The 24,476-nt window shown below is 38.5% G+C and overlaps 3 protein-coding genes across 9 annotated transcripts in view; all 3 read right to left on the bottom strand.

Annotated features, from left to right (window-relative positions):
- The window catches only part of capu (formin protein cappuccino), a 36,355-nt gene extending 25,004 nt beyond the window's left edge, over positions 1-11,351 (bottom strand). Inside the window, exon 1 of one of the 6 annotated variants that reach the window (XM_036812864.3) lies at positions 11,142-11,351. In XM_036812864.3, coding sequence (XP_036668759.2) covers positions 11,142-11,321 — 180 coding nt within the window. In that variant the 5' untranslated portion in view covers positions 11,322-11,351. Of the gene's footprint in view, positions 1-2,146; positions 2,607-11,141 lie in introns of those variants that run through there. The other 5 variants (XM_036812865.3, XM_036812867.3, XM_065868848.2 and 2 more) reach the window with 5 other exon arrangements.
- A 56-nt stretch (positions 11,352-11,407) lies between these two features.
- Positions 11,408-24,476, bottom strand: part of fred (friend of echinoid) — a 107,239-nt gene continuing 94,170 nt past the window's right edge. For both annotated transcript variants that reach the window (XM_017089601.4, XM_017089602.4), the window contains 2 exons: positions 20,843-21,190; positions 11,408-14,393 (listed from right to left, as the gene is read on the bottom strand). In XM_017089601.4, the coding sequence (XP_016945090.2) occupies positions 14,365-14,393; positions 20,843-21,190 (377 nt within the window). In that variant the 3' untranslated portion in view covers positions 11,408-14,364. The remainder of the gene's footprint in view (positions 14,394-20,842; positions 21,191-24,476) is intronic.
- Fpgs2 (Folylpolyglutamate synthase 2) lies at positions 21,592-24,256 on the bottom strand. The gene has a single exon (XM_017089605.4). The coding sequence runs from the start codon at positions 24,063-24,065 to the stop codon at positions 21,723-21,725; it is 2,343 nt and encodes a 780-aa protein (XP_016945094.2). The 5' UTR covers positions 24,066-24,256; the 3' UTR covers positions 21,592-21,722.

Genomic DNA, 24,476 nt, shown 5'->3' with positions numbered 1-24,476 from the left:
TTGCTTCGGGTTTTCAACAATTTTTTCTTTATACAATTTTACCAGGTTTACTCTATGAATGCGTGGGGGTTTCGTGAAGTGGGTGGCGCAATTTCAAAAAGCGGAGAAATTTACAATTTTAAATACGTTTATAAGAATTTGTTAATTGTATATTTGTGGTTGGTTATCCATGCATTATTTGAGGGGAATATTTTGGAATCGGTTAAAAGGGTAAATAAAATAGTTAAGAATAATAATTTACTGTAATATTTTGTGAAATGTTGTAAAATATCAGGGCTTAATGCAATTAAAATAATTATATTTTAAAGTTAAACAATAATGTCCAAGTCTAAAAAAAGTTAAATGAAATGTTGTTTAAAAAACATTAAAGACCATTTATTATTCGGCCAACCGCACAACTAATTTTCCCCTATTTTGTCTCCGTTTAGAGAGCTAAAAACTTTTTTGGTTGCGAAAATGTTGCAGAAATATGAAATGAATTAGTGGCACAGGTAGCTGAAGGGGTCTGCGATGGTTGACAAAAGTTGCTACTTTAGTTGTTTGATTTCTAAAGGCAAGTTCATTTGCTGGGAATGGTAGAAAGTGGCGGAGGGATTCCTTTGCGGCTGGTTGTGAGTTGCTGTGTGTCAATAGTCGAAAAGTACCCGAGGCCATCGAAATTGCAGCTGCATCTGAATGTGAAATCGTTGTTCTCCCTGCGAATCTGCTCCTTATTTTCGCCCTCAACTGTAAATTGAACTTTTACTTTTTAGCAAGTTTGGACGAGAAATTTTCCACCGATAATGATCATTAAAGAGAGATTTGGGTTTGTGCCACAAAAGGTCGGGGGATAACCTTTGTTGGACATCTGTCAGGTGGTCGATTCGGGAAAACTTTCTGGCTGTATTGAAATGCATTTGCATTTTTGCCAAAGTTTTCGACTCAAGGTTTGGAAATATATTTTCAACAATTAAAAATTTAAGGGTGCGAATAACGAGTTTTTTATGCCAGTCACTAGGTGTAAACCGAATTTAAGGTGGAATTTGCTGCCATAAATGGCACTACCTATTTTTATTTGAAAACCTCCCACGTAATTTCTTATCTAAATCCCCAACAGTTTCTTTCGATTCCACTCGGCATGCATTTGTGTCTTTAACTAAACCCATATGTATAGGTTTGATGACGTTTGTTTGCTATCTCACACCCGATAAAACCACCTTGGTTTTTTGCCTATCCCATCAATCAAGTTCAATGACTTAATATTTCGCACTTCCATAGAAATTTTTAACTTTTATTAATCAGAAAGAGAGAAAAAGAGGAACTTAGAGAGCGGAAGCGAGGTGGACGAGAATATATTCTGCGAACTCACAGCTCTCTCATAAATCACAATAAAAAGAAATTAGGAAATTTTTTATCGGACGGAGCCAAATAAGCTACCTTGTTTTTATTAGGCCCTGAAAATGGTCGGCTAATTGAAATACTCGAAGGGAAAAAAGGGAGAGGTGTTAGGAATTGTACGCCAAAATTAATTGGTAGCAATAAATTGCTGGCTGTTGTCCGCCCACGTGACTCATTTTCAGTTTCTGCTTCCTTATTTGATGTCCTTTTCGCTTTAGGGATAATGAGTAGCGACAGGACCAGAATTTTAAGACCCTCTTAAATTTAATTATTACTCTAAGGAATTAAAAAAATAATTGTAAGAAAGAATTAAATTCTACAACCTAAAAATCTGTTTTAAAATATTTATTTAAATATTCATTTATATTTATTTCCTATTTTATACTTTAAAAATCATTTAGAATTTATTTAATAATCCTAAAAGTAAGTGGCATTTCAGGGTGTATAAGAGGGTTTATTTTCTTTGCCTCCCAGCTCTTAAATGTTTGCTGTCCTTCACGCAAATCAGTGTTCAATTATGAAAAAAGTAAAAACATGAAGTGTAATGAGGGGAAGTGGCGAGGGAAGTGAAAAGAGGCCTTTCCAAAGGAAAAGCACGCGAAACACATTTTCTTAATTGTGTCAAAAGCGCAATTTTGTGCAATTTGTGTGAAATGAAAGCGAAAGTAAGGCCCACAAAAGTACACATATATATACATAAAGGTAAGGCGAAAGCTTACGCATCTAAAACTCACGCCCACCAGTTGAAAAGGGAGGGCAGTACCAGTACCTCTCTGTTTTCCGGAGCAATTTGCTGGACAAATCTGCTTTCTTTTTTTGTGTTTTTTTCTTCACGGGCGCGGCAAACTTAAATTTTTCTCTTTCACTCGCTTTTTCCTATATTTTTATTTTGATTGTGTTGCGGGGATGTTTTTTTTGTGTGCTAATGCGTCAGTTTCGTGAGGTTTTCTATTTCCGCACTTCGGTTTCACTTGGAATTCCACTGTTTGGTCTTGGGATCCGACAATATCCGTTTCCGCCTCGAATTTGTGGCTTTTTTCTGGCTCATTATACCAGTATATTCACTATTTAATTGCAAAATGCAGGAAAAGCGAGGAAAATGCAACTGCAGCTGTCAGATGAAGTGTCACAACAAATCGGCAGCCGAAGGGAAAACCGAGTGCAATCAGCTGACTCACTGTCCTAGGACAACAAAAAAGCCGTGGAGAAACACGAGGCTCCAGCGGGAAAAATCGATGGCACACTGACTGAAGCTCCGGCGAAACCCGAGAACCCGTCTCCACGAGAGAGAATAGTCGGAGAACCCCAGTATTTTGGGGGAGAGAACCAGAGAACTCGGCCTGATAACAGCTGAGCGCCCGTGTTATGCCTTTGTTTATTACTTTTCAGTTTTTGGCAAGGGTTGTGGGCTTATCGGACTTCCAATACCCTGCGCTATAGGTTCAGCATATGGAGAACAAATATTCTGTATTGTAAATTAAGTGATATTACCATTGATTTGATCTGAATTTATATAAAAGTATACTTGCAAAATGTAGAATTAATTATAGATTAATTAAAATTAATAAGAGTTAGTAATTTTTTAAATGTCAAAAAAATTTGCTGTCAATAGAAAGAGCTTCTAAAAGGTCATACACGAAGTAATTTATAATATTGAGGGAATAATATCAAAATTCAAGTTCGAGAGAACCCCCTATAAAAAAATTTGAGTTCTAAGATGGTAAAAATATTATTATTAACATTATTTTTGCAAAGAAATCCCAAAAAAATATTCCTCAAATCAGATCAATAAAACTGTGTCATCCAGTTAAATTTGTCATTGTGCAAAATCATAATCCTTATTTTTTTATTATATGCAAAACACCATTCCAGATCTTATCCCCCTTTGTGACTTCATATTTATTTACGAGCACTTCAGTCACTCTCCATTAGTCACTTTGCTGTCCGGTGGTCTTAATTCAGATAGAGATCCCCTATAATTGTAGCTCAGATCTCGGTCAGGCAAATCGAATCCGTCGGCTCATTAGCATCGCCGGGAATTGGGGACTTAATGTCGGGGTTACGATATCGGGGCACTCGCCATGAGTCATTGTCCAGGCACAATCAACCGACTCGCAAATCGCACACGGATATACAACAGTGGAGCCCACAAATACAAATACGAATGCGAATGCGACTGGTCCCCGGGCAATTGCAATTGTGATTTTATGAGCTTTTCCGGGCAAGCTTCTGTGGGAGGCTTTGGGCATCGATAGCACGGCTTCTGCCGCTGTGGTTTATCCGTGGTATACATGGAGAAAAATGTACCTAACAGAACCTAACAGAATCCGAATATAAACATGACTAAAGCACACAATACATGTGAAAGTTAAACCATATTCGTTTTATTCTACGTATTTTCCAAAAATGTCCAGTAAGTATTTTTAAACTAAAAATACAATGTTTCTACAACGTAAATATATTTATTTGTAAAATAAAAAAAAATAAAACAAAAATAATCAATAGTTCCGAGTTTTTTTTTAAAAGACGACTATGATTTTTGGCATGGTAGATGTTAAAAATCGGTTTTTTTTATTTGTATATTTTATCCAAATTCAAAAGAAAACAAAAGGGTAAAACATTGTAAAAGGCATCTTAAAATACAAATCACAAAGATCTATTTAAAAAAATGTTTTTTTATTATAAGCTAAATTGGTAAGTATAAGTTTTTCTTCCAGTGTAGCATAGCTTATCAAGCCCACCTCTCTCATTTCGGCTCTCCATTTTCTTTTCAACCTTTGGGCAGTGCGAGTAAACGGCCTTTGCATACATAAAAATTCAATTCTATTTACTCATTTATAAATGCGACAATAAAATGCTTAGGTCGAATTGAATGAATGATTAAGGAGGGGAATTTTAAAGAGGAGTTCCCACATCTCAAACGATGATGTAACATTTCGAATGGTACCTATTTTATTGTTTGTCCTCGTTGGTTTCTCTGCTGGTCAGCTTTATTGTGATTTTCTTATGTTTGCACAATAGATATAAAACCATAAAAATAGGTTGTTATCGCGGTAAAAGCATTTGGGGAAGTACTCTAAAAGAACTGGTGTTGATCATAAAGAAAATGGAATTAAAAAGATATAATTTTTTAGAGCCAACAATTTATTTATTACGTTAAAACATAAAAACTAAAGCACCAAATTAATTTTCATTTTTAAACGTCACAAACAAGCTTTTATTGTGGAAGCGATTCAATAGAATTTGAAATGCAAATACCTCAAATCATGTAGAAAATAATAGATATTGTACCCTCTTTTGGTTAGAGCATTAAAATCGTATTATTTTTTATCTTTGCTTTTGTTTTTATGGTATTTTTGCTTTTCCCCGTTGAGGCGTTAATTTTTTGCGACTTTTCGCACATTTCTTGTTTATTTTTGTGGGTCATGAGCATGTGTACATAGTACACTGCAAAAAACGCATGTGACTTAAGATACTTTATTTTCATTTAGGCATATGGCTTAGAATGAATTTATTTTTAACACAACTTACTAAGTATACAAAACATGTGATTACATTTTTATTCAGCATTTATTAAAGTAGTGTGGTGATGATTTTTTGAATGTGTACTGAATATCGCAGTTGTAGCTACTAGTGCTCAGCTGATAAGCCGTATATTGGTGCCTGGGCACTTTGATAAGAAACGGACTTACGGATGGACAAATGGACTGACTGACGGAATGACAACTGGACATACTTTGCCGGGGGTCACGTTCTCGCAATCGGATTAGATTTATGCATTTCGTAACTCATTAGCCGACTCAGATGCGATTTGCTTCACTAACGAAGGGAGAATCACAGCTACGGCAAAGCCTTTTTAATTAGCTCATGAAAGATTTCCCAATTTAATTGGACCTAATGCATGCTGGGGAGTGGAAAGATGGCAAGTGGGACGTTGGGAAAGGATGCCACGCAAAGTTCGCTGCTCAAAATGTTGCAACTTGGATCTGGATCTGGGGTTTTGGGACTGGCTGGGATTTTAATTAATTTTACACGACATCTTCGGTGTGTGGAGGCCCTGGGAATGCATTTTGACACATTGTTTGACAAATTGCCAGACGCCGGGGACACACAGATACACACACGCACCGCCAACAAAAGATACACCCGAAGGATGCGGAAAAAGTCGCCAAAGACAGGAGTTGCAGGTAACGGAATCATCAAAGCTAAACTTGAAGGCAACTTGTGCCGTCGACGCAAAGTTTAATGCCAAAAGGCAAAGCTGCCAGCGAAGCGGGCCACAAATTTGAAAGATCCAGAGGCGGCACATTGAAGGGGTCTTAAATTGTTGGAATAACCTTGCCCAACAGGATGTAATTATACTTATTTTGTTAACTAATTTTAGCAGTATTTGGTTTGATGCATACTAAAGTAATTTCTTTCTGTAAAGGAGTATTACATAATATCACTTCGCATGGAAGTACAAATAGTGACAAAGCGCACCTTGGCAAACAACTTTACATATACCCAGAAAAATTCATATGTTGAGAGATTAAAGCAGTTGATACTCATCGAAAGGTGTTGTTAAAACATTAATTCTTAGTTGAGACCTAATTCTAAGCTAATGACACCAAACTTGTTAAATTTCTATAGTCCGTTCAATCGAAAAAAAGAACAAAAATGAACTTTTTTTAGAAAATAAGTAACCCCTTTTCGTGCGCCCCTGTCACCCATACGCAGGTGCACTGAACACAACTATGTTGCACTAACTGCGCTTTCTGGCAGTGGGCAAAATGTCGCCGCAACAGGGCGTATGAGCAACGTCTGAGCCAAGCACAAATAGCAACAATGGCAACAACAATCATCATCTGGCCGGAGCATCCAATACGCTCCAGGGGCACCTAAAACGCCCCCCTTTCGGACCCCCCATTTCGCCCAGTCTCTAACCCCCTTTCGATGCCATGACAAAGTCAGTTATGGTCAATAAAAAGCAATGCGACAATGAGAAAACTCCAGCGATTGGAACACTGCTGTGCTGGGGGTACACTGAGAAAAACCACAATTTTAATACGCTTTAAGAGTTTTAGTTGTGAAAATATTTAAATCATATTTTCGAACTTTTTATAATGGTATATTAATCATACCATAACAAGTTCATAAACTGAATGTTGCATAGCCATTTCCAATCACCAAACAAGCACTCTTTTTTTGAATATCAAATATTAGATTTCCTTAAAAATTAAGGCAATTTTACATTGTTCCTTTTTATCAAAATGCTAAACGATTAATTATTTGTAAGTGCCTTTATTTCATTAAAAGTCTATTTTATTCGCTGTGTAGCGAATTTTGGCTTGTTGCAAGTGGGATATACGACGGTAGCCTCGGCCCACGGACTGCAGATGGCGCTCGAGTGCACCGACGGCTGTTGCTCTAGAGATGATGGCGTGGAATTGCACGGAATTGGCTAAAAGGGGTCACAAACGAGGGCGGTGGATCAAAATGGCCGGTGGGTTGAGGACCTAATGAAAGGCGTGTTTTTCGCTTGGCCTTTATAATCAGGGTTGACCGAAAGGGGGGAAATCAGCATACAGCACTTGAACACATATGCCCAAAAAGATTGCCATTAACTTTTTAAGAATAGCAATCATATAGGTTATGAGTGAGCAAAACTCTAAAATTTAATCCCATTTTTCGATCCAATCGTTCGTTCCTGAAACACTTCCATTTTGGGGAAAATTGCCATTGGCTATCCAACGATTCGTTTAAAATCCTTAAAGCAAAACCTTGAATGCGGAACGAAGTTGATCCCTCAGCACTACAAAATTGACTTCCACAGCTGAAATTGCGTGTCCCCCGAAAAATCAGCAGAAATGCAACCGCAATTTTGCAGAGACCACTTTTAGGGCTCTCCGAAAATCAACGCAAAAGTTTGACCAAAAAAAAAAGAAATTACCGTGTTGCGACGAAATGAAAATTATTTTAAATTATATCCCTGCCAACCCAATCCACCAGCCACCACAACCACATGTTAGCCCAAAAATGCCAGAGACAGGTTACCAAAATGTATCCTGGTTGGTGCGAAAACACATTTTGGACATTTTGTAGATACAAGTGCCTCTAATTTTTATTTGCGTTGAGTTAATTTCCACTGTGAAAACTATTTTCGAATTGGCGAGCAGGCGGAGATCACTGGAGTTCTAAAATAGCTTACAAAGGCGTCTAAAATTATGAAAATCGAAATGGTATTTTCCCTTTAAGGGATCTAAAAACGAAAAAGCAACGATTATAGATTTGACAAAAACTGGACATTCAGGCCTTTAAAACCCGGCTAAGAGTACCCACTTGTAGTAATTTTTTCTGTTTCGCCCCCAATGACACTTCACCGACACAGGGTCGCACCCACACCCTTACACCCCCACACACACCCAAGCACTTGGGGGAAAAGAGACAGACAGATCGGGAACATTCGCATTGGACACCGTTTGCAGTGCTGCAACTTTAATTGCTTTGGTGGTTTGTGCCAAATTAGATTCTGCGGTTTTGTCGCGTCGCCATTCCGGTAATCGAGGGTGTACTGTACGGGTGGGTGAGGATTTTGGGTGGTGTCTTGGCCATGGCCTTTTCCCCAAACTCCATCGAACTGAAGCCAAAAGCTGACGCTGACGCCCATCAATTAAACTTGTCAATGAGAATGCGAGGCAACAGCAGAAATAGCGACAAGAACCCGGGGAATAATAAGTAATGGTAGGGGTTAAACGGGGGTTACAGAAGGGAGCTTAAAACCTAACATCGACTGAAAGTTAACTACATTTCACCCGCTCCACTGACATTCAAATTAGGTTTCTGTTCAAGACATGCATACGTGTAATTTGATTGGAGTTGTAGGAAATGAAATCTATTTAGTCTCTTATCCAAGTAAAATATTTAAAAATAAATTCGGGGACTTTTCTAGTGTTATTGCTTACTACGGTTTTAAAATTACTTTTGGAGGTGCCTAAAAGTATGCAAAGTATTTCAAGGAATACGTTTATACATTTGTATAGTTGAGATTAAAGTGTAAATTTATAGAATTACTAAGGATAATACATATATTGTAAAGGTTTCCCTTAAATACTATTACGTACTATTTGTTGAACACATCTTGTGTATTCTTTCCAAACCTAGCTTAAACATTCAGGATAGCCCCCAGCTGGACAAAAATAAAAACAACCGGAGTTCTCAATGCAATCAACAAGGTCCCTGGGATAAGTAGCTCCTCATATACATACTCCGTGTAAATGTTATCCCACTTTCGTTGTATTTTTAATATTTGAATAAAAGAACCCAAGGAAAAATGCGGGCTGTCTACTGAAATTTCCATTCCTTGGGGCCGCGGGCCATTGACATGACTCTCTGGTCTCCGGATTTATCCTGTTGGCCTGTCCTGTCGTTATGGACGCAGTCCTATCTACTATCTCAGCAATTGTACGCACCGAGAAATTGATTTATTTTTGTTTACGCCGAAACAGCAAAAAGTTTACCACATTTTCTAGTCCTCTCTCCACTTTTGCCTTTGGCCAAGTTTTAGTTGGCTTATTCCAGTGTTTCTTTTGCACAGTAAATAATATTTGATTTTTAAAGAACAATGTAAATGTAGATACTTTTAATAACCTAATTATTTCACATCTGTGTGATAAAATTGAATAATAAACTAAGCTTTGTAAAAAAATTGATAACATACAAAATACTTATGTGCTTTAAGTGCCCAGCTGCACTTGTTTCTTTCTGTGTAGCACTTCGTTATCCGCTTCTTGAGAACAGTCGGTATAATCCTAATGCTCTCTAATTACATTGGCCAGCAAGTCAACACAGTCAAGGCCACGTTTTTCCCTCTGCCTATTTGAGTTGGCCATGTCCGCTGTCTACTTTGCAGCCCGCTTATCATTTTTTAGCCCTGGCTTAAAGACACTCCTAATTATTGGCCCTCTGGCCAAGAATTCGGCCATTGAACTGGCTCTTCGGGATTTCTTCTGTTTTTGCCGTTGAGCCGTGTTTATGGGGGTGCGACGACACCTGGCGACATCAATTAGGGGGACAGGCAGGGGTTTTCCGGTGCGGATTTTCCGGAATGGGAAAAACTGGCTAAGAAGCCTCTCCTCCTGGCTGAGAAATTTCAAGACGGGTGCACTTTTCTGTTGCCTTGGAAATCACAACATAAGCGTGTTTAAAAGGGGGCAAATAAAAAGTTATCGCTGAGGTGTTTTTACGTTTTTTTTTTTTAACGAGGGGTTTCCTGACAATAAACGTAAATATAACACTACTTTATGCTTGAAGTTCTAAGTGTGCAATTAATAATAAAAATTAATAAAATTATATTTTATATACTCAAATTTAAAAAAAACATCGTTATTACTAACTCAAAAACTAAAACATGTTTTTGAAATTTATCTATAAATTAAATATTTAAATAAAAAGGTAAGAGGTTACGATTAATTTATACTGGTGTATGTTTCTAGTTTTTAGTTTTTAATGGCCACTAAATCAGGGATATTCTTAATAAAAAGGCAATAATAAACTGTTAACTGGGGATAGCTCGAATTAATTTCTAACTTCGTCGAAACTAAAAATACGGTTTACATTTCAAAATTGTATAAGTACTTGTGATTCGGGTGTCCTTCCGTTAATCACTTACAGTTCTAGAAAATCATATAATGCATTTCAAGCACAAACATACAGCGCCACATGCTTAACAAGCATTTATATTTATTTTTCCTGAATAAAGAAAAAATTTTTCTTCTTCTGCGTTGTGGAAATTTATGAAGGGTCCTTCACAAATGGCCTACGACCCCTACTCTGCGCCCCGTTAACCCCCCTTGCACCTTGGGGGTGAAAAAACTGGAAAAAGCATCAGACGAGCAAAATGGCAAGCAATAAAAATAATTGCAAATTTCGAAATTTAAGTGGAGGCGTGTGGCACGTTTAAAGTGGCGCCTCAGCTCCCTTAACCTCGCCCCTAAATCTCCATCCCCCAATTTTCCCCACTTTCCAAACAATGGCGAAAAACAAAAAATGTTCAGCGCAGTGTAAAATCTGCGAATCGCGGTTTTCTTTTTCACTTTCCCTCGGTTTGTGTGTGCCTTTGTTTTTTACAATCTGTTTCGCAACTCACGTAAAATATAAGGTAATTTGTGGAAATTTGATGTTTATCGTAAATTGTTTTTTATTTGCACAATGTCACCATTTTGCGGTTTGCCAGCAGCGCAAACTTACACACACATGCAGACTGACACGCGAAAGCACGCACACAGGCGCACATTGGTGGTCAGGGTTGCCAAGCTGACGAAAAATAATACAAATTAAATAATAAATAGATTTATCCTTAAATGGGGCCTTTAAAAGGAGACAATTGAGTTTATTTACTGAGTATTATTTTATTACTATGGGCTTAAAAATATTTTTTTATATTTAATACATAAGTTTTATTAGTACTTCAACTTTTTCTTTGAGCTCCCATTTTTTTTGAGCTGTTTCCCCTTTTTGATTAATTAGTATTTATAATGTTGTAGTAAAATATTTAAGTAAAAATAAAATCTTCTGTTATTTTCAAGTATTAATGCTAGGTTATATTTAATTTTATATATCTCTGAAATAGGTACAACATTTTCGAGAGGCCAATTCCCTTAGAACAAAAACGAGTCCTTTGTAGGAGTATCCCCCTCTCGAACCCAATTGTATTCCACCTTAATTGTAAACCCCGAAAAAAGAGGAAATATGGTAAAAACAATTGCAAACATTTATCAATTTACCTGCACGGCGGACACGCCTTTCCTCCTCCTGTTGTTTACACCGCTTTTTATTGCATTTTTCGGGGTGCTTGATATTTTGGGCTTAATTGTAACACGAATGCCCCAGCGCAGAAGGGCAAACAAAGTGATGGCTATGACCAGAAGAAACGGACAGCACTCCTCGACTTTGTATCTTATCATTTTGACCAAAATGTGGGAAATAAACAAAAAACGAGAAGAAAACACAAATTTTGACAGAATTTGGCAGGCCTAACCCAATCGAACGGTGTAGACAAACTGTTTGGTTTAATTTTCATTTTATTTACTTTATAATTATCGTATATTCTGTTTTACATTGTATAATATCGTATATCATTACGGTCTAGGTTTACATTTAAAATTAGTTTAATTCTTGTTTGGTTTTGCAATAAAAATGACAGTAAAATGTTACAAACGCCTGGCGTGAACATTTCCGTTGTCTCAGTTTTCATTTGGAGAACAGTTTTAATAGTTTACATTTAGTTTAAGTGGAAACAATAAAACGCACATTGACAAAATGGACAGTTTAACTAAGTTTCAGACTTAGACTAAGGTTTATCGACTATTTTGATCTCATTTGGTTTTGGATTACAAGTACATTTTGGTTTATATCTAGGTGGATAATGGAAAAATGCTTTTGCGGTCTGAGTTTGTTTGGGGTCTAAACTGAAAATATAAACTAATTCTAAATTTAATTTATATAATACATACTTTTAAGTAAAACCAGAAATTATATCTTTAAATATTTTTGAGAGGAGATGCAATGTGTTTTACTCAGAGCCACACAAACACACTCAAAAATGCAGTTCTTATTAGCTATTCTTTTTTTATATTATTGACCATATTTTAACATATTTATTTCGAATTAAACTGTTTACATAGAATATCTATACTCTTTGGTTTACTCTGTTTAAGTATGTACAATATTCTTAAAATTTAATTATCCATTTAATTGGTTTCCATTGCTAGGAGAGGTTTATGCATGCGCAACATTCATTGAAACATTTTAGTTAATTTACTTAACTTTATTTCCATGCATAATTTGTTGCGCAAACATTCCCAAAAAATACTGATGTTTTTCTCTTTTACATTACTCTTTTTTGTTTGCCTAACACCAAAATAAATGCTTCAATTATGTGGATTTATTACTTGAATATTTCATAACGGAGCTGAACAAGTATTGGATTAAAGATATTTCCCCCTCTATGTGCAATTAAATATTCTGTGTCCTGCTTTGTTTTTTACTATATCACTGAGTGCTAAAGGGTTTGATTTTAAATTGGGAAACAAGCGAAAAATCTGTACAACTAAATGTTTTACAACCCGTTTTGATGGCTACAAATTTAATAAATTTTATTACTTTCGGAGTGCAAAAAAGAAGGGCAGGCGAATCAATATTTATAATAACCGTATTCCACCCTCAAGTCGGGTGAAAGTTTTGTGAAAGTTGGGCGATGATTTTTCGGTAATCACTTTTCACGAATGAAGGCGAAAAGTAAATAACAACCGAAAAAGTATCTGTAATGAACTTTTCACTCAATTTTGGTTCACAAAACAAAAGCATTCTGAAACTCCCCGCAGCTTAACATTTAAATTGAATTCGTTTTGCTGTCTGTTGATTATTCTCTTTTCCGGCTATTATGATTTTATTTCAAAGATTTGCTCTCTTTATGCTAAAAGATAGTTTTTCTATTTTAATTTCCATATTTTGCGGTTTGGTATGTCGCTGTGTAAATATTTTTTATCTAGTTTAAATGTAAATGCAACTCACTTGGACTTTTGACTGGCAGCGCTTAGTTTAAAAGTTGGTTGCAGTTGCAATTAAATGACTCAGTGTCCGTGTCTACTATTTACAGATGGCACAGTAAATAAATTGATATTTTGTGCTCTGATTTTGCCGAACTGAGTTGCACCGGGGGCTTTGTGCAATGGCAAATTAATTTGCAAATTTACACAATCTAATTTTGGGTCACCGGGGGACCCAGACGACCAATTGTTAATTTGTAATTACAATTTTTGCATTATTATTGCCCGCCGACAATGCGAACAATTGAAATTAGCAGCGCAATTAGTCGAGTTGAGCAAACAAATATTCGTTCCAATTTAATGCCCCAATGGAGACAAAAGCTAATGAGGAGTCGAAAACTTTTGCCAACCTTTCCCCTTTTTTCGCATTGTATCGAAGTTTGATTTTTATTGGCCATTGGTTTATTTTGACCTGGCCGGGTGGAAAAGCAATTAAATGAACATTTTGTCTCTCTTATTTGATTTAAACGAACACAATTTCCATATTCAGCAAAACGGCCATAAAAAAGGCAATAGAAACCTCAAAAGGTGGCTTTTGTGTTTGGCTGTCGGTTTAACAATGATTTGACCAGAATAACATGGCGGTATTTTTGCAGTTTGTCACCATGGACCTCAATATTTTGGCCACACGATCGACAAAATATGGAATTCGCTATTATTTAAATTTAAATAAAATATGCGGTGGTGGTTTTGGAAATTATATTTGAATTTTTAAGAAATTATGTACTATTTTTGAGATGATTTTTACAAATAATGGTTTTAAAGCCAGTTTAAAAAGTAGAAGACACCGAAAGAACCTAGAATAAAGCTGGCAAACAGTCGATAAACTAACACGTTATATTAATTTTAATTATGCATTCATAAAGGTTGAAACGAAGAAAATGCATCAATGACCAGGACTAGAAAAAATGACTTCATTTTTCACATGACTGTGTAATTAATACTATCTGATTTTAAATACATAATTCTTATAATTATCTTCAGAAAACAAAGTCGGTATAATTGCTCATTAAAATAGTCACCAATTTTCTTTATATCTCTACATCTTTTTTTTTGTACGAGTGATAATAAAATAAAGAGCTTAAGAATTTTGTTTTCGTTTTTTTTATTTTTATTTTTTACCTAAAATACTTGTATTTTTACTTATTTCTTATTTTTGGTATTTCTGTAGATTTTTCACATTTACAGCATTTTTTTTGGTTTTGGTCGAAATAGGCAAGCTTTCTCTTAATTTGCTTTTTACGTTTGCATTGCCAGCAATTTTTACGCCACTTAAACAGCTAGATATTTAAATTTTTTATGTGTTTATTTTTTTGCTATTTACTTACTTAAATGCTTATGTCAAAATGTATTTTGTTGCCGTTTTGTTGCGGGTTGCTGCTCTTAACTGGCAATTAGTTTAATTTGCCAAATCCTGTATTATATCCGCTGCAACGAGAGAGACAAAAATCGATTTGCGTTTAGTGCGATTTAAGCTCATTAATAAATAATGGTGAAATATGCAATTTAAATTAATTAATGCGTGTGTAAGTGGGGGATGTTCCACTAAGCTATTAATTTGCGGAAAAAATAAGAGAGATGGGTTGCTTTCTTTTAAGCCCCATTTTCATTTGGATTTTTAGATTGGGGTCAGACGAATGTTTGCATTATATTTTTATATTTATAGAAATTCGCTCCAAATACATTTGCATTCAATCAGCATAATGCGCTGCTGAATGGGCCGTTTGCACTCCTATTTATTTTGATTTTATTTCTATATATCCTTAGCCATATTTTATCCGCATTATATCCTATGCATCCATATCCCATCCATCGATATTGTGTGTGACTTGGAGCGTGTTGAACGTTGCCATCTCGAAAGCCCGGTTCAAATGCCAAAACACTTCACATGCGACGAGGTGCGAGACTTTTCGCAAAATATTCCCCCTTTTCGCTGATTTGAGGCGACACTCTATGCACTTTGACTTGCCTCTGACAATTGCGACTTTTGCATAAATACATTTTCAGCATTTTCCGAGTCAAGTGGTTGTGGAAATCCTCGCTCGTTCGTCTGGCACACAATAAAATACTTTCCGATGCGTTTCTGATGCATTCTGAATGCGTGTGGCGTGGCGCGAAAATGTATCTGCTCACGAAAGCCGCAATGCATTTTCCGCACAGCTTTCCCCGGCTTTCAGATTTTTCCCTCTACTGCGCTACTGCCACCCCTCGAAACTCAATTAACGCTTTTCGGTTTCCTTTCGCAAAATGTGACACGGTCGTTTGAGCCTTATGTCTGACCGCTTGTTGTTATGTTTCATTACCTAATAAACATTTTATGAGCAGGGCCAGTTGGTCACACAGAAAGACAGGCGGGCCAAATTGGTAAATTGTTTGAAAAGATGCATTACACGGCAGATCCCTGCCCATTTTCCTCTTCAGGCCGATTTTCCTCGCCATTTTCCACCCACTTTTCCCCGCTTGGCGCCCCGCCTTTCAGCAAACCATTTTGGCCAGGCCGTAATTAACAAGCTGCAAAACGGCTCCAATGGCCTGGCAATGAGTTTCCCGACTTTACTTTTGTTCATCGTTTTTTTCGAGGCTTAAGCTATGGGAGATACATTCAGAGGGGTTTCTGCAGGTACAAAGCAACGTTTTAATTTTAAAACTGATTTTAAAATTAATAAAAATAAGCAAAATTTGTAAGAACTGGAAAAATATCAGAGAAATCATAAATTTATTTATGTTATAAGGTATATTTTTCCGGACGATTTTAGTAAAAGAAATAGGACCACAATAAATATTTGCACTTATGATTTATTTAATTGCAAATGCAAATATTTTTAAGTTCATTTAACGGCATATTGAATATGACATAGAAATGTTATATTTATTTATTTTAAATAATGTCTATTATCTATCTAATTTAATCTATCTAATTTAATATTAGAGCTTTTAAAGTAAATTTAATTTTTATTCAATAACCAAATATCTGGTTTCTGTGGACTTTCAAAATCTAAATGTGATGTTTTTATAGTTGTCTATTTTGCTGTGAAATAATTTCCCAAAAATGAATAAATAATAATCATAGCTTTTAGAGTATGCCAAGATCGCTGTGATTTAACTACAAGTCCACCCACTGTAAACGCAGTTAATGTTGACCCCTTGGCAACCCCGAAACCCAGTTTTCCTCCTTTTCCCCGCCTGCAAAACCATCGTGATGATAGTCCAATGGCTTTTGTTGGCCCATAAAACATGTTCCCCGGCCAAATAAGATGCGTTTCGCTGGCAGGAAGCTGTAGCCTGTAGCCTGTAGTCTGTAGCCTGTAGCCTGTAGGGCTACCTGAAGCTTCCCGTGACCTCCCACCCCTCCTCATTTTCGCCTGCTCTTGTATTTATGCCTATGAATATTTCATTTAATTGAAGCGCATTCATTACCAACCGCACACAGCAAACAGCACCAGCCAAACAGCCCCCTTTTGCCTCTTCCCATCGCCCACCGCCCATGCGACGCCACACTTTTGGCGTTGTAATTAAAATAAATTTATTACGTAAAATGTTTTGCCAAAAAATTTGTCGAAAGTTGTGGCTTGGCCCCATGGCGCAATAAATAATGTGGAAGGTGAGTGTGTGTCTGTGTGTGTGTGGGAGTATCTGTGTGAATGTATGTTTAATGATCTGTGTGCTCTTTGTTTTTGCCACCGTGGCTGTGCGGAAATTGATGCGGTTAATATGCTTCCAATTGTTAATTTTTGCATTTCGTTTTGTGTATTTGCAAAAGCCACAAAATCATACGAAACAAATAAAAAGAAATGAAATAAAATACACAGGGATTGCAGATAGAAACCGAAAACAAAAGCTAAATCTAATCAACAGGAATAACAAACCAACCGAGCGAGCAACCAACAAATTTAATGGATAACCGAAAATTTATGATTACCCCCGTGATTTGGCTAACCGAGATTTTCAATATGCCCGAAATTAATTTGTATTGAATTTGTATTGAATTGACTTCGAAAGGAAAGAGTCTAGATGGCGATTCAATATGATTGAAAAATTTAAGTTTGGTTTTATAATGAACTAAATGTTTTTAGTACTAGGCATAACAACATGTTCCATATGATCTTTATAGGTAAGCTACCAATTCGTCTAATTGATGTCAGTGCGTTTGATGCCAAATGCACTTCGGTTCCTTTTCACAACCCAATCAAATCAACTTCAGCTCCATAGAAATTTAATCACTCAAACGCTGCCAACTGAAATTCCCGGAATTTCCAACCGGACATCAACACCCTAACTAGGAGAAAATGATATCAGGAAGAGCACTAATTGAAATCCACGTTAAAAGCCAACACCGAAAACAACCTGAATTGAATCAAACGCAATGCGCTGCAATTCAATATGGCGAATAGAGCGAAGCACTTGAAATAAAAATGTTTGGCACTGCGTAACCCGCTGCGTGATTCGTATTGTTCGAAATGGGCTCTTCCGGTTTCCGGACTTTGGAGTACACCGGGACAAATCTTGATGATATTCAAAAATAAAAAAAGTAGGAAACACTTTAAGGAAACACAAAAGGCTTTGAACAGTGTTAGTATAGAACTTAGTTAATGTTTTTAGGTCATTTAAAAATGTGTCTAAAAGTATGCTGTGAAAAGGAGTGCTTTATTTTGGACTCAAAAGAAATTGTTGCATTCTTTTAAGCCTTAAGTCCCTCTTATTTTTTTCCCAATCGTTATCGAGCTGTTTTTTTCTATCTGTGTGGGGAGTACTAGTAGATCCCGCAAATCGGCAATTGGATTGTACAAATCGAGAAAACTCACCAGCTTGAAAGCATTGCATACTTGGCAGCGCAATTTCGGGCATTGAAACAACAGCGAAATTCTTGGCTTTTCGCTGTTTTGTTTGATTCTTTTGTTGTTTTCAGCTGCACGGTCATCAAAGTCAAGAACGGGAGGGCAATATAGAGTGGTCGGGTCTTGAAGGACCGAGAGCGGGTTAACAAAAGTCGGCAGGAGCCGGGGCTTTTATTGCTTTAAACTGGCACTCGAGCTCCACTTGCAGTTCAACTTGAGTCCTGGGAGAAAAAAGAGGTGGCGGCTCAAAAGAAAAGTGAAGCAAATGCCGGGATCCTGAGCTCGTCTTCATCCGAAATCCTCAGCTGACACTACGACAACCCTTTCACCCCATCCTCACCGATTTTATTTGCGTTTTTTCTGGCTCTTGAGGCAAAGGGCATTTACATTTACTCAACATTTGCCGGCAGAAATAAAAATTGTACTTAATAGGTAACCTTTTTTTCTAAGCTTAGAACTTTGAAGTTGTCCATACGTTTATAAGCAAGGCTATTCGGATATGGTCTATTAGAAAAAATATGTAAAATTCTATCACAAATAGCGGTTATGGGGCTTAATCTACCTTTTCTATCTGTTTATCTTCTTTCTACATTTTGTACCGCATAATAAAACAGCTCGAGAACCAGTTACCCTGTCAAAAACGCAAGAAATGCCTTTCCAAATTAACCAACAATTGTTCTGCTACTTTTTACTGCCGCCCTCACAATAAGCAAGCAAAATATTGTGACTATATACATCGCTTGACTGCCACGAAAATAAAGGCTCAAAAGTTTCTTTATCAATGATCATTAAGGGTATTTGTGGCTTCGTTTGGACCGCAGCTGTTCATCCCTGCCACTTTTTCTTTTCGCCCATCTTGAGTTGGCATATTTTCTTTTTTTTTCGGTTCTGCTTTTGTTGCTTTGTGGCCAAAAATGCGGCAAAAATGGGGGGAATGTGGGGGAAGTCGAGTCTTTGGCCATGGCTTTTGTTTTAATTGAAATGTTTTTGCTCCTCCGCTGGCTGCTGCTGCTGCTACTGCAGCAAACTGCAGCTGCTTCTCTTTTCTAAGCCGATTAGAAGCAGTTCATAATGTATACGGCTAAATATGAAAGCTGCCCAGGAAGTTTTCCCCTCACGTTCTGCTCCGCCCCTCAGAGGTTGGAAAACAATTGTTTTGGTCCACCCTGTGGAGTGGACCGCAATCTCCGCAGTCTCTTTGTCTGTCTGTCTAATTGAAGCAGCATTTAGCAGATACCACGGCGTATGCGGAATATGTGATACGTACGGGGCGTATGCGGAACGGATATCTTATGCATAACAACACAAAAATCACGCATACGCCGTGTGCGACTGTGTGACTCTGGGAGAGAGCATACGAGCGAACCGCAGCCATTGCTGAAAGTGAATGCATAGAGCATCCGAGGCACTCGCAATCGCAATCCTTTTTATGCATTCCATGTGGCATTGCGGCCGACAATGGAGAAAATCAATCAATTTCTGGTTCGTTGGGGTCGTGTGGTTAAGTAATCTCCTAGAGGTCGTTGCAAAGATCAGATTACCAATAAATTTAAATCGGAAAGTGTCCTACGCAAATCATATATTTTTTATAAATTAATTAGCCACAATTGTAATATGTTTTTATAAATATCGTAAATGCTTTCTTTGAAAGGGAAATGCTTTATAGTTTTTACCTCCTGATTTTTAGTATTTAAAAAATGTATTATGTTTGGAAAGGATATTTTTGTATAAATAATAATGACCAATATTTTTGAAACTCTAGCTGTCTGGCAATCAAAGCAAACATAACTATATTTCGATACCTTCGCCTCCCACCAATATCTTTATTACTTCAATTTTTTCTCCCTGTGTACCCCTGTTCGTGTTGTTATTTATTTTTGCAATGCATTTTTCCTTCACCGATTCACTTCCCTTACAGATGGCAGCGTTGTTTGATTTTGATTTTGTAAAATATTTTCTGCTTCAGCATTTTGCATTTTTAAAAGCGCTCTCTCTTCCTCTCTAGTGTATCCTTCTCTGTCGTTTTCGTCGTAGTTTGTTTTAGTATTTTTCCAGTATTTTTACTGCCATATATTTTTTAAAGGAGGTGCAGTGATAGTTGTCGCTGCAAGCGATTTGTTGTTTTTCCTTATAGAGGGAGGGTTATTTTCAGGGGGAGACCGACTATTTTATGTGCATTTATCTGTGTATGTTGCTGCATCCTGCTTCTGTTGATGGTGCTGCATAAAAGGATATACAGATGCAAATTCTATACAGAAATTTAGATGGGGAATGGGGACTCGGTGAAAGGATGGTGCAGTGTGTGCTTGAAGAGGGGTGAACGTGGGCTGGTTGGGAGTGTGTGTGCTGGCCCTGGCTTCCATTGTGGAAACTCTATTTTATTTATCCGAACAGCTTCAGCTCGAAGCATCCGCAAAACTCTTGGCCAAACATTTCCCAACACTTAAGTGCATAATCAATCAAACTGATTTCTTAGTCGCCTCAACCGATTTCGGATTTTCGGGCTACGGATTTGTGTTCGGATTGGATTTGTGTATGGATTATTTTCCCAATGAGATTTTCTTGCTGTCGGTCGAACCGTTTGTGCTGCAATAATCACATTTGAGGAACGAGATATTAAGAACCTTTCTACAAATGGATGTGATATGCACTCCCTTTACTTTTAATGGCCCTGCAATTAGTTCGGTTTTGGTCAAAATGAGTTGGCGGAGCTACATAACACATTTGACAACAATAAGATCCATAAATGAGATAAATATTGAATTTGTTTGTGTGAAAGAATTATTATTTTTAGACACAACAAACAAAAAATGTTTAAAGGGTATTATAGATAAATGGAAATCGTTACTATTACTTAAGCTCAGATAATTGAAGAAGGGTAATAAACACATACAAGAAAAAACTTAAGACAACATGTACCAATGCATTAAATATTTTAAGGTTTTAAGGTTATTTTTATTTAAACGTGCAATACATTTTTTTATACTTAGGGCGTTATGTTAACTCATAAAAACTAGGAAATTCTTTTGGCATCGAACTCACCAATTTGCTGTTGCGGCTTCGCCTGCTGTGGCAGGTCCTTCCTCTGAGGCGGAAGAGGCGGCTGTTTTCCGGACTTCCGCAGGGTTCCGTACCGCTGGGCGGCCTGCAGCATTTCGTGGGGCGCCAGCTGCTGCGTGGGACTGAAGCTCTGCTGGCTGAGCGAACTGGTGACCGTCGGGATGTGCGGCGAGTAGCCACTGTAGTCGACCAGGCCGCTGAATGCCGACGGCGGGCGCTCCACATAAATCTGCTGCGACTGGGCGGCGGCCATTTGGAGGCGCCACAAGGCCTCCTGCGACAAATCCCTGGCATTGCTGTAGTTGTTCTCGTTCGAATTGTTGCTTGACCCTGCGAATTACCACATTTCCTGGGGTTATTATGGGTCGTTATTGGCTCGGTACTAAGGTTAGTATATATATTAGTGCACATGTCGGAAAAAAAGGTGCCAAGTGCTTCAGGTGCCTTGCAGTGAGTGGGAAAACTTGAGAGTCACAGTGGCTAATTGGAAAAACACGCACTAACATAAACACATCTATATATAGAGGGCAATAACGCCTGGTCATTCTCATCAGGCAGCTGTCCAAAGGATTGTTATAACCCGGTTTGAATAGCAAAGTGTAAGGTTACCGACATGAGCTCGTGTAATTGCCTTTAGCCAGCATTAATCACATGTACTAACAAATAACTATATGAGTTTTAAGTTTCCATCATAAAATATAAAGGTTCCATTCCATTCAAAGTGCAAATACTCCTTTCAAATATTTGTTCAACCATTTTACATATGTGAGAATTGTATTTATAAAAAAAACGAGTAAACAAAAACTTGCACGACGAAATTTAAGGTGAAAAACGAGTTGGAAAATTCGCTAATCCTCCATTTTCATTGCCAGGGATTCGATGACTTCATTTTCCGGAGACACGATATAGTGGCGGCCACCAATTGCCGGGAACCGGTGACCAAGACATCCAGTTCGTTCTTCATTCCGTACTTCTGCTTGCCGTACTTATTGATCAGGTACTCGAAGAAGGAGCTTATCGATATGGAGAGCTGCGAGTTGTCCCGCTTGCCGTTCTCCTCGCAGAGAGCCCTCCAGTTTCCGGCATTCCTCTTGGCCCTCTGGAGCTCCTCCATGCCATGCCACACCATTGCCTTTCCATCATCCTCAGTCAGAATTTCGCCTTCGAAATAGTTGGGGTTCGGTACAAAGCAGGCCTCTTCGAAGCGCAAATTACTGCGGATGATGGTCAGCAGATCCTTGGCATTGAACTCGTTGACCTTGTTAAAGAGCAGGATTTTGGGCTGCCGGTTCGAGCGAGTCCTGGTGTAAAACCAGTCCCGGCAGGCCATCATGGACTCGAAGGTATCGGCACTATCCAGATAGACATTGAACATGTCGTGGCGCATAAAGTCAAACTGTCCCGGCTGCTCGAATATCTCAATGCCGCGACTTGCTCCAGGGGTTAGCAAAGTAGAATTATGATCTAAGCCCACGACATATTCGGGCTTGTGGCGTTTCAGGAAATCGTAGGCCAGCTGTATGCCCAGCGATCCATTCAATCTCATCGTGTAGTTGGCCTTGTTCATCAGCAGCTTGTTGTTCATATTCCCCTCTATATAGTCGTTAAAGGTGGGCACTCGATGGAGTTGTACACCAATTTGCTTGGCCTTTTGGGCCAAAACCTCACAGCACTCCGTTTGGCCCACGTTCGTGTAGATATTGGCCTCTGGCTTCATGATGGCCGCCTTGGCCCAGGCTATGTCTCTCAGGGAATTGCCCAGATTCGAGCTCTGTTCCCATCCCAGGGTCGTTATCCCGATGGTCTGGGCATGCGAGGCTATATTGGTGGCATCGCTGGCTCCTCCATTGCCCACCTCCAGAATGGCCACCTCTACACCGGACTCATGAAAGGCGTGAAAGGCCATCACGGTCATGAGTTTGTTAAAGGACGGTGTGGGTTTCATATTCGTAAGTTCCGTGTTGATCTTCCAAAAGAGTTCCGTGAACTTCACATCGCTCAGGGGCTCCCCATCAATCCGAATTCTTTCGCTGGTCAGGAAGAGGTGCGGTGAGCAGAGAACACCGGTCTTCACACCATGGCATCGCAGAATACTCTCCACTATGCCACATGTGGAGCCCCGGCCCTTGGAACCAGCTACCTGTATCACGGGAATAGATTTCAACTGCTTCTTCGAAAACCCCGTCTTTTCCAGGCACTCCATGGTTTGTTCTATCACGGGATCCGCTTCTTTTCTAATGCTTTTGGTAGTGGCTCTTCCTGAAGTGGGTTCCAAAACCTGATAGCTATTCAGCTGCTTAACAGCATCCAGATAAGCCAAACGTTCTGGACTCTTCTCTTCAGGTTCTTCGGGTGATGGAGGTGGTGAAGGTTGAGACTGAGGAGCCGCCCCTCCCTTAGATGGTGTGGCCACCTTTGGTGACCCCAATTTCTGCATCTTCTGAGCCTGCAAATCCTTGCCCGCCTGCATTTTAGCCTGCATGTCCTTGAGCCATTGATTCTGCTTCTTCTGCTGCGATCCCTGCATTCGATTCATCCAGTTTTTCCTCTGCGACTCGGAAGAAGCGCCCCTGAAGGCTCCAGATCCAGAATCCGAATCGGTATCTTCTTCGTCCTTTTGTTTTTCCATCTTTTGCTGCCAAGGGTTTTGATTTCGGGCTGGTGGAGCACCAAAGGCAGATGTTTGGTTACCCATTCCAAAGTTGGAAATACTATTGTGGCCCTGATTGAACTGATTTTTTTGGGGACCAGAAGGCGGGGGAGCACCCTTTTCAGCTGCCATCTTGGCTTTCTTATGCATTTCCGGCGAAACCTTGGCCAACCACTTGGCCCGCTGATCTGGGATTTTGGGAATATTTGGAGTAGTTGGTACATTTGGATGAACTAAGGGTTTTGGGCTAATGGCAGTGGGTTGTCCGGGGCTTATGGTGCCCAGGGGCAGGGGATTCTTTTTGATTTCCACGGGCTGAGCTGGTGGGGATTGCTGGGGTGCCGAAGATTGTGACTGCGACTGCGAGGGCTGGGACTGGGATTGCGATTGGGGCTGCTTTTTGGACAGCTCCTTGATGGTGGATGCCTTGGAGGCCTTCATCGTGGGCGCCTTGAAGCTCATCTTGAAGAAGTTCTGACTCGACTGGATCGTCCATTGTAGGGTTCTTAGGCGGGAACTCTGCCTTCGGTACATCAGCGGCATCAGCGAATACATTCCAACCAGCAACTCTTGAAAAATCCGTTGTGTGTTTCTTTTTGTGGTTTGAGGTTTCAAGTTCAATAAAATGCCAACGAAATGTATGAATTTTGATCATGGAAATTTGTCGATGGAATTTTCTGTATCTGACTTGTGAGAATTTTTATCATTTGGTTAGGTGGTAAAATAATCAAGTGCCAATCAATCGGACACATAAGGGAAAGGTAGGGGATATTTATTAGTTTAGGATATCCATCATATTGTAAGATTATTTAAATAGTTTTTTAAAATATTTAATAAAAATGACTTTTAAAATATTTAATGCAAATATTGTTTGTTTTTTATGTTCAAGTGAACAAATAAAGTTTAACCAATAGTAAAATACAGATACCAAATTTCACCAACTATTTCCACTTTGCAAATTCTTTG

This window comes from Drosophila suzukii, chromosome 2L (assembly GCF_043229965.1).
Source record: "Drosophila suzukii chromosome 2L, CBGP_Dsuzu_IsoJpt1.0, whole genome shotgun sequence".
Lineage (NCBI taxonomy): Eukaryota > Metazoa > Arthropoda > Insecta > Diptera > Drosophilidae > Drosophila > Drosophila suzukii.
The sequence above is the reverse complement of the archived record's forward strand: the minus strand, read 5'-3'. Positions and strand labels throughout refer to the sequence as shown.

Excerpts from the sequence above, each read along its gene's own strand:
- Fpgs2 (XM_017089605.4), bottom strand. The coding sequence starts at position 24,065 with ATGTATTCGCTGATGCCGCTGATGTACCGAAGGCAGAGTTCCCGCCTA.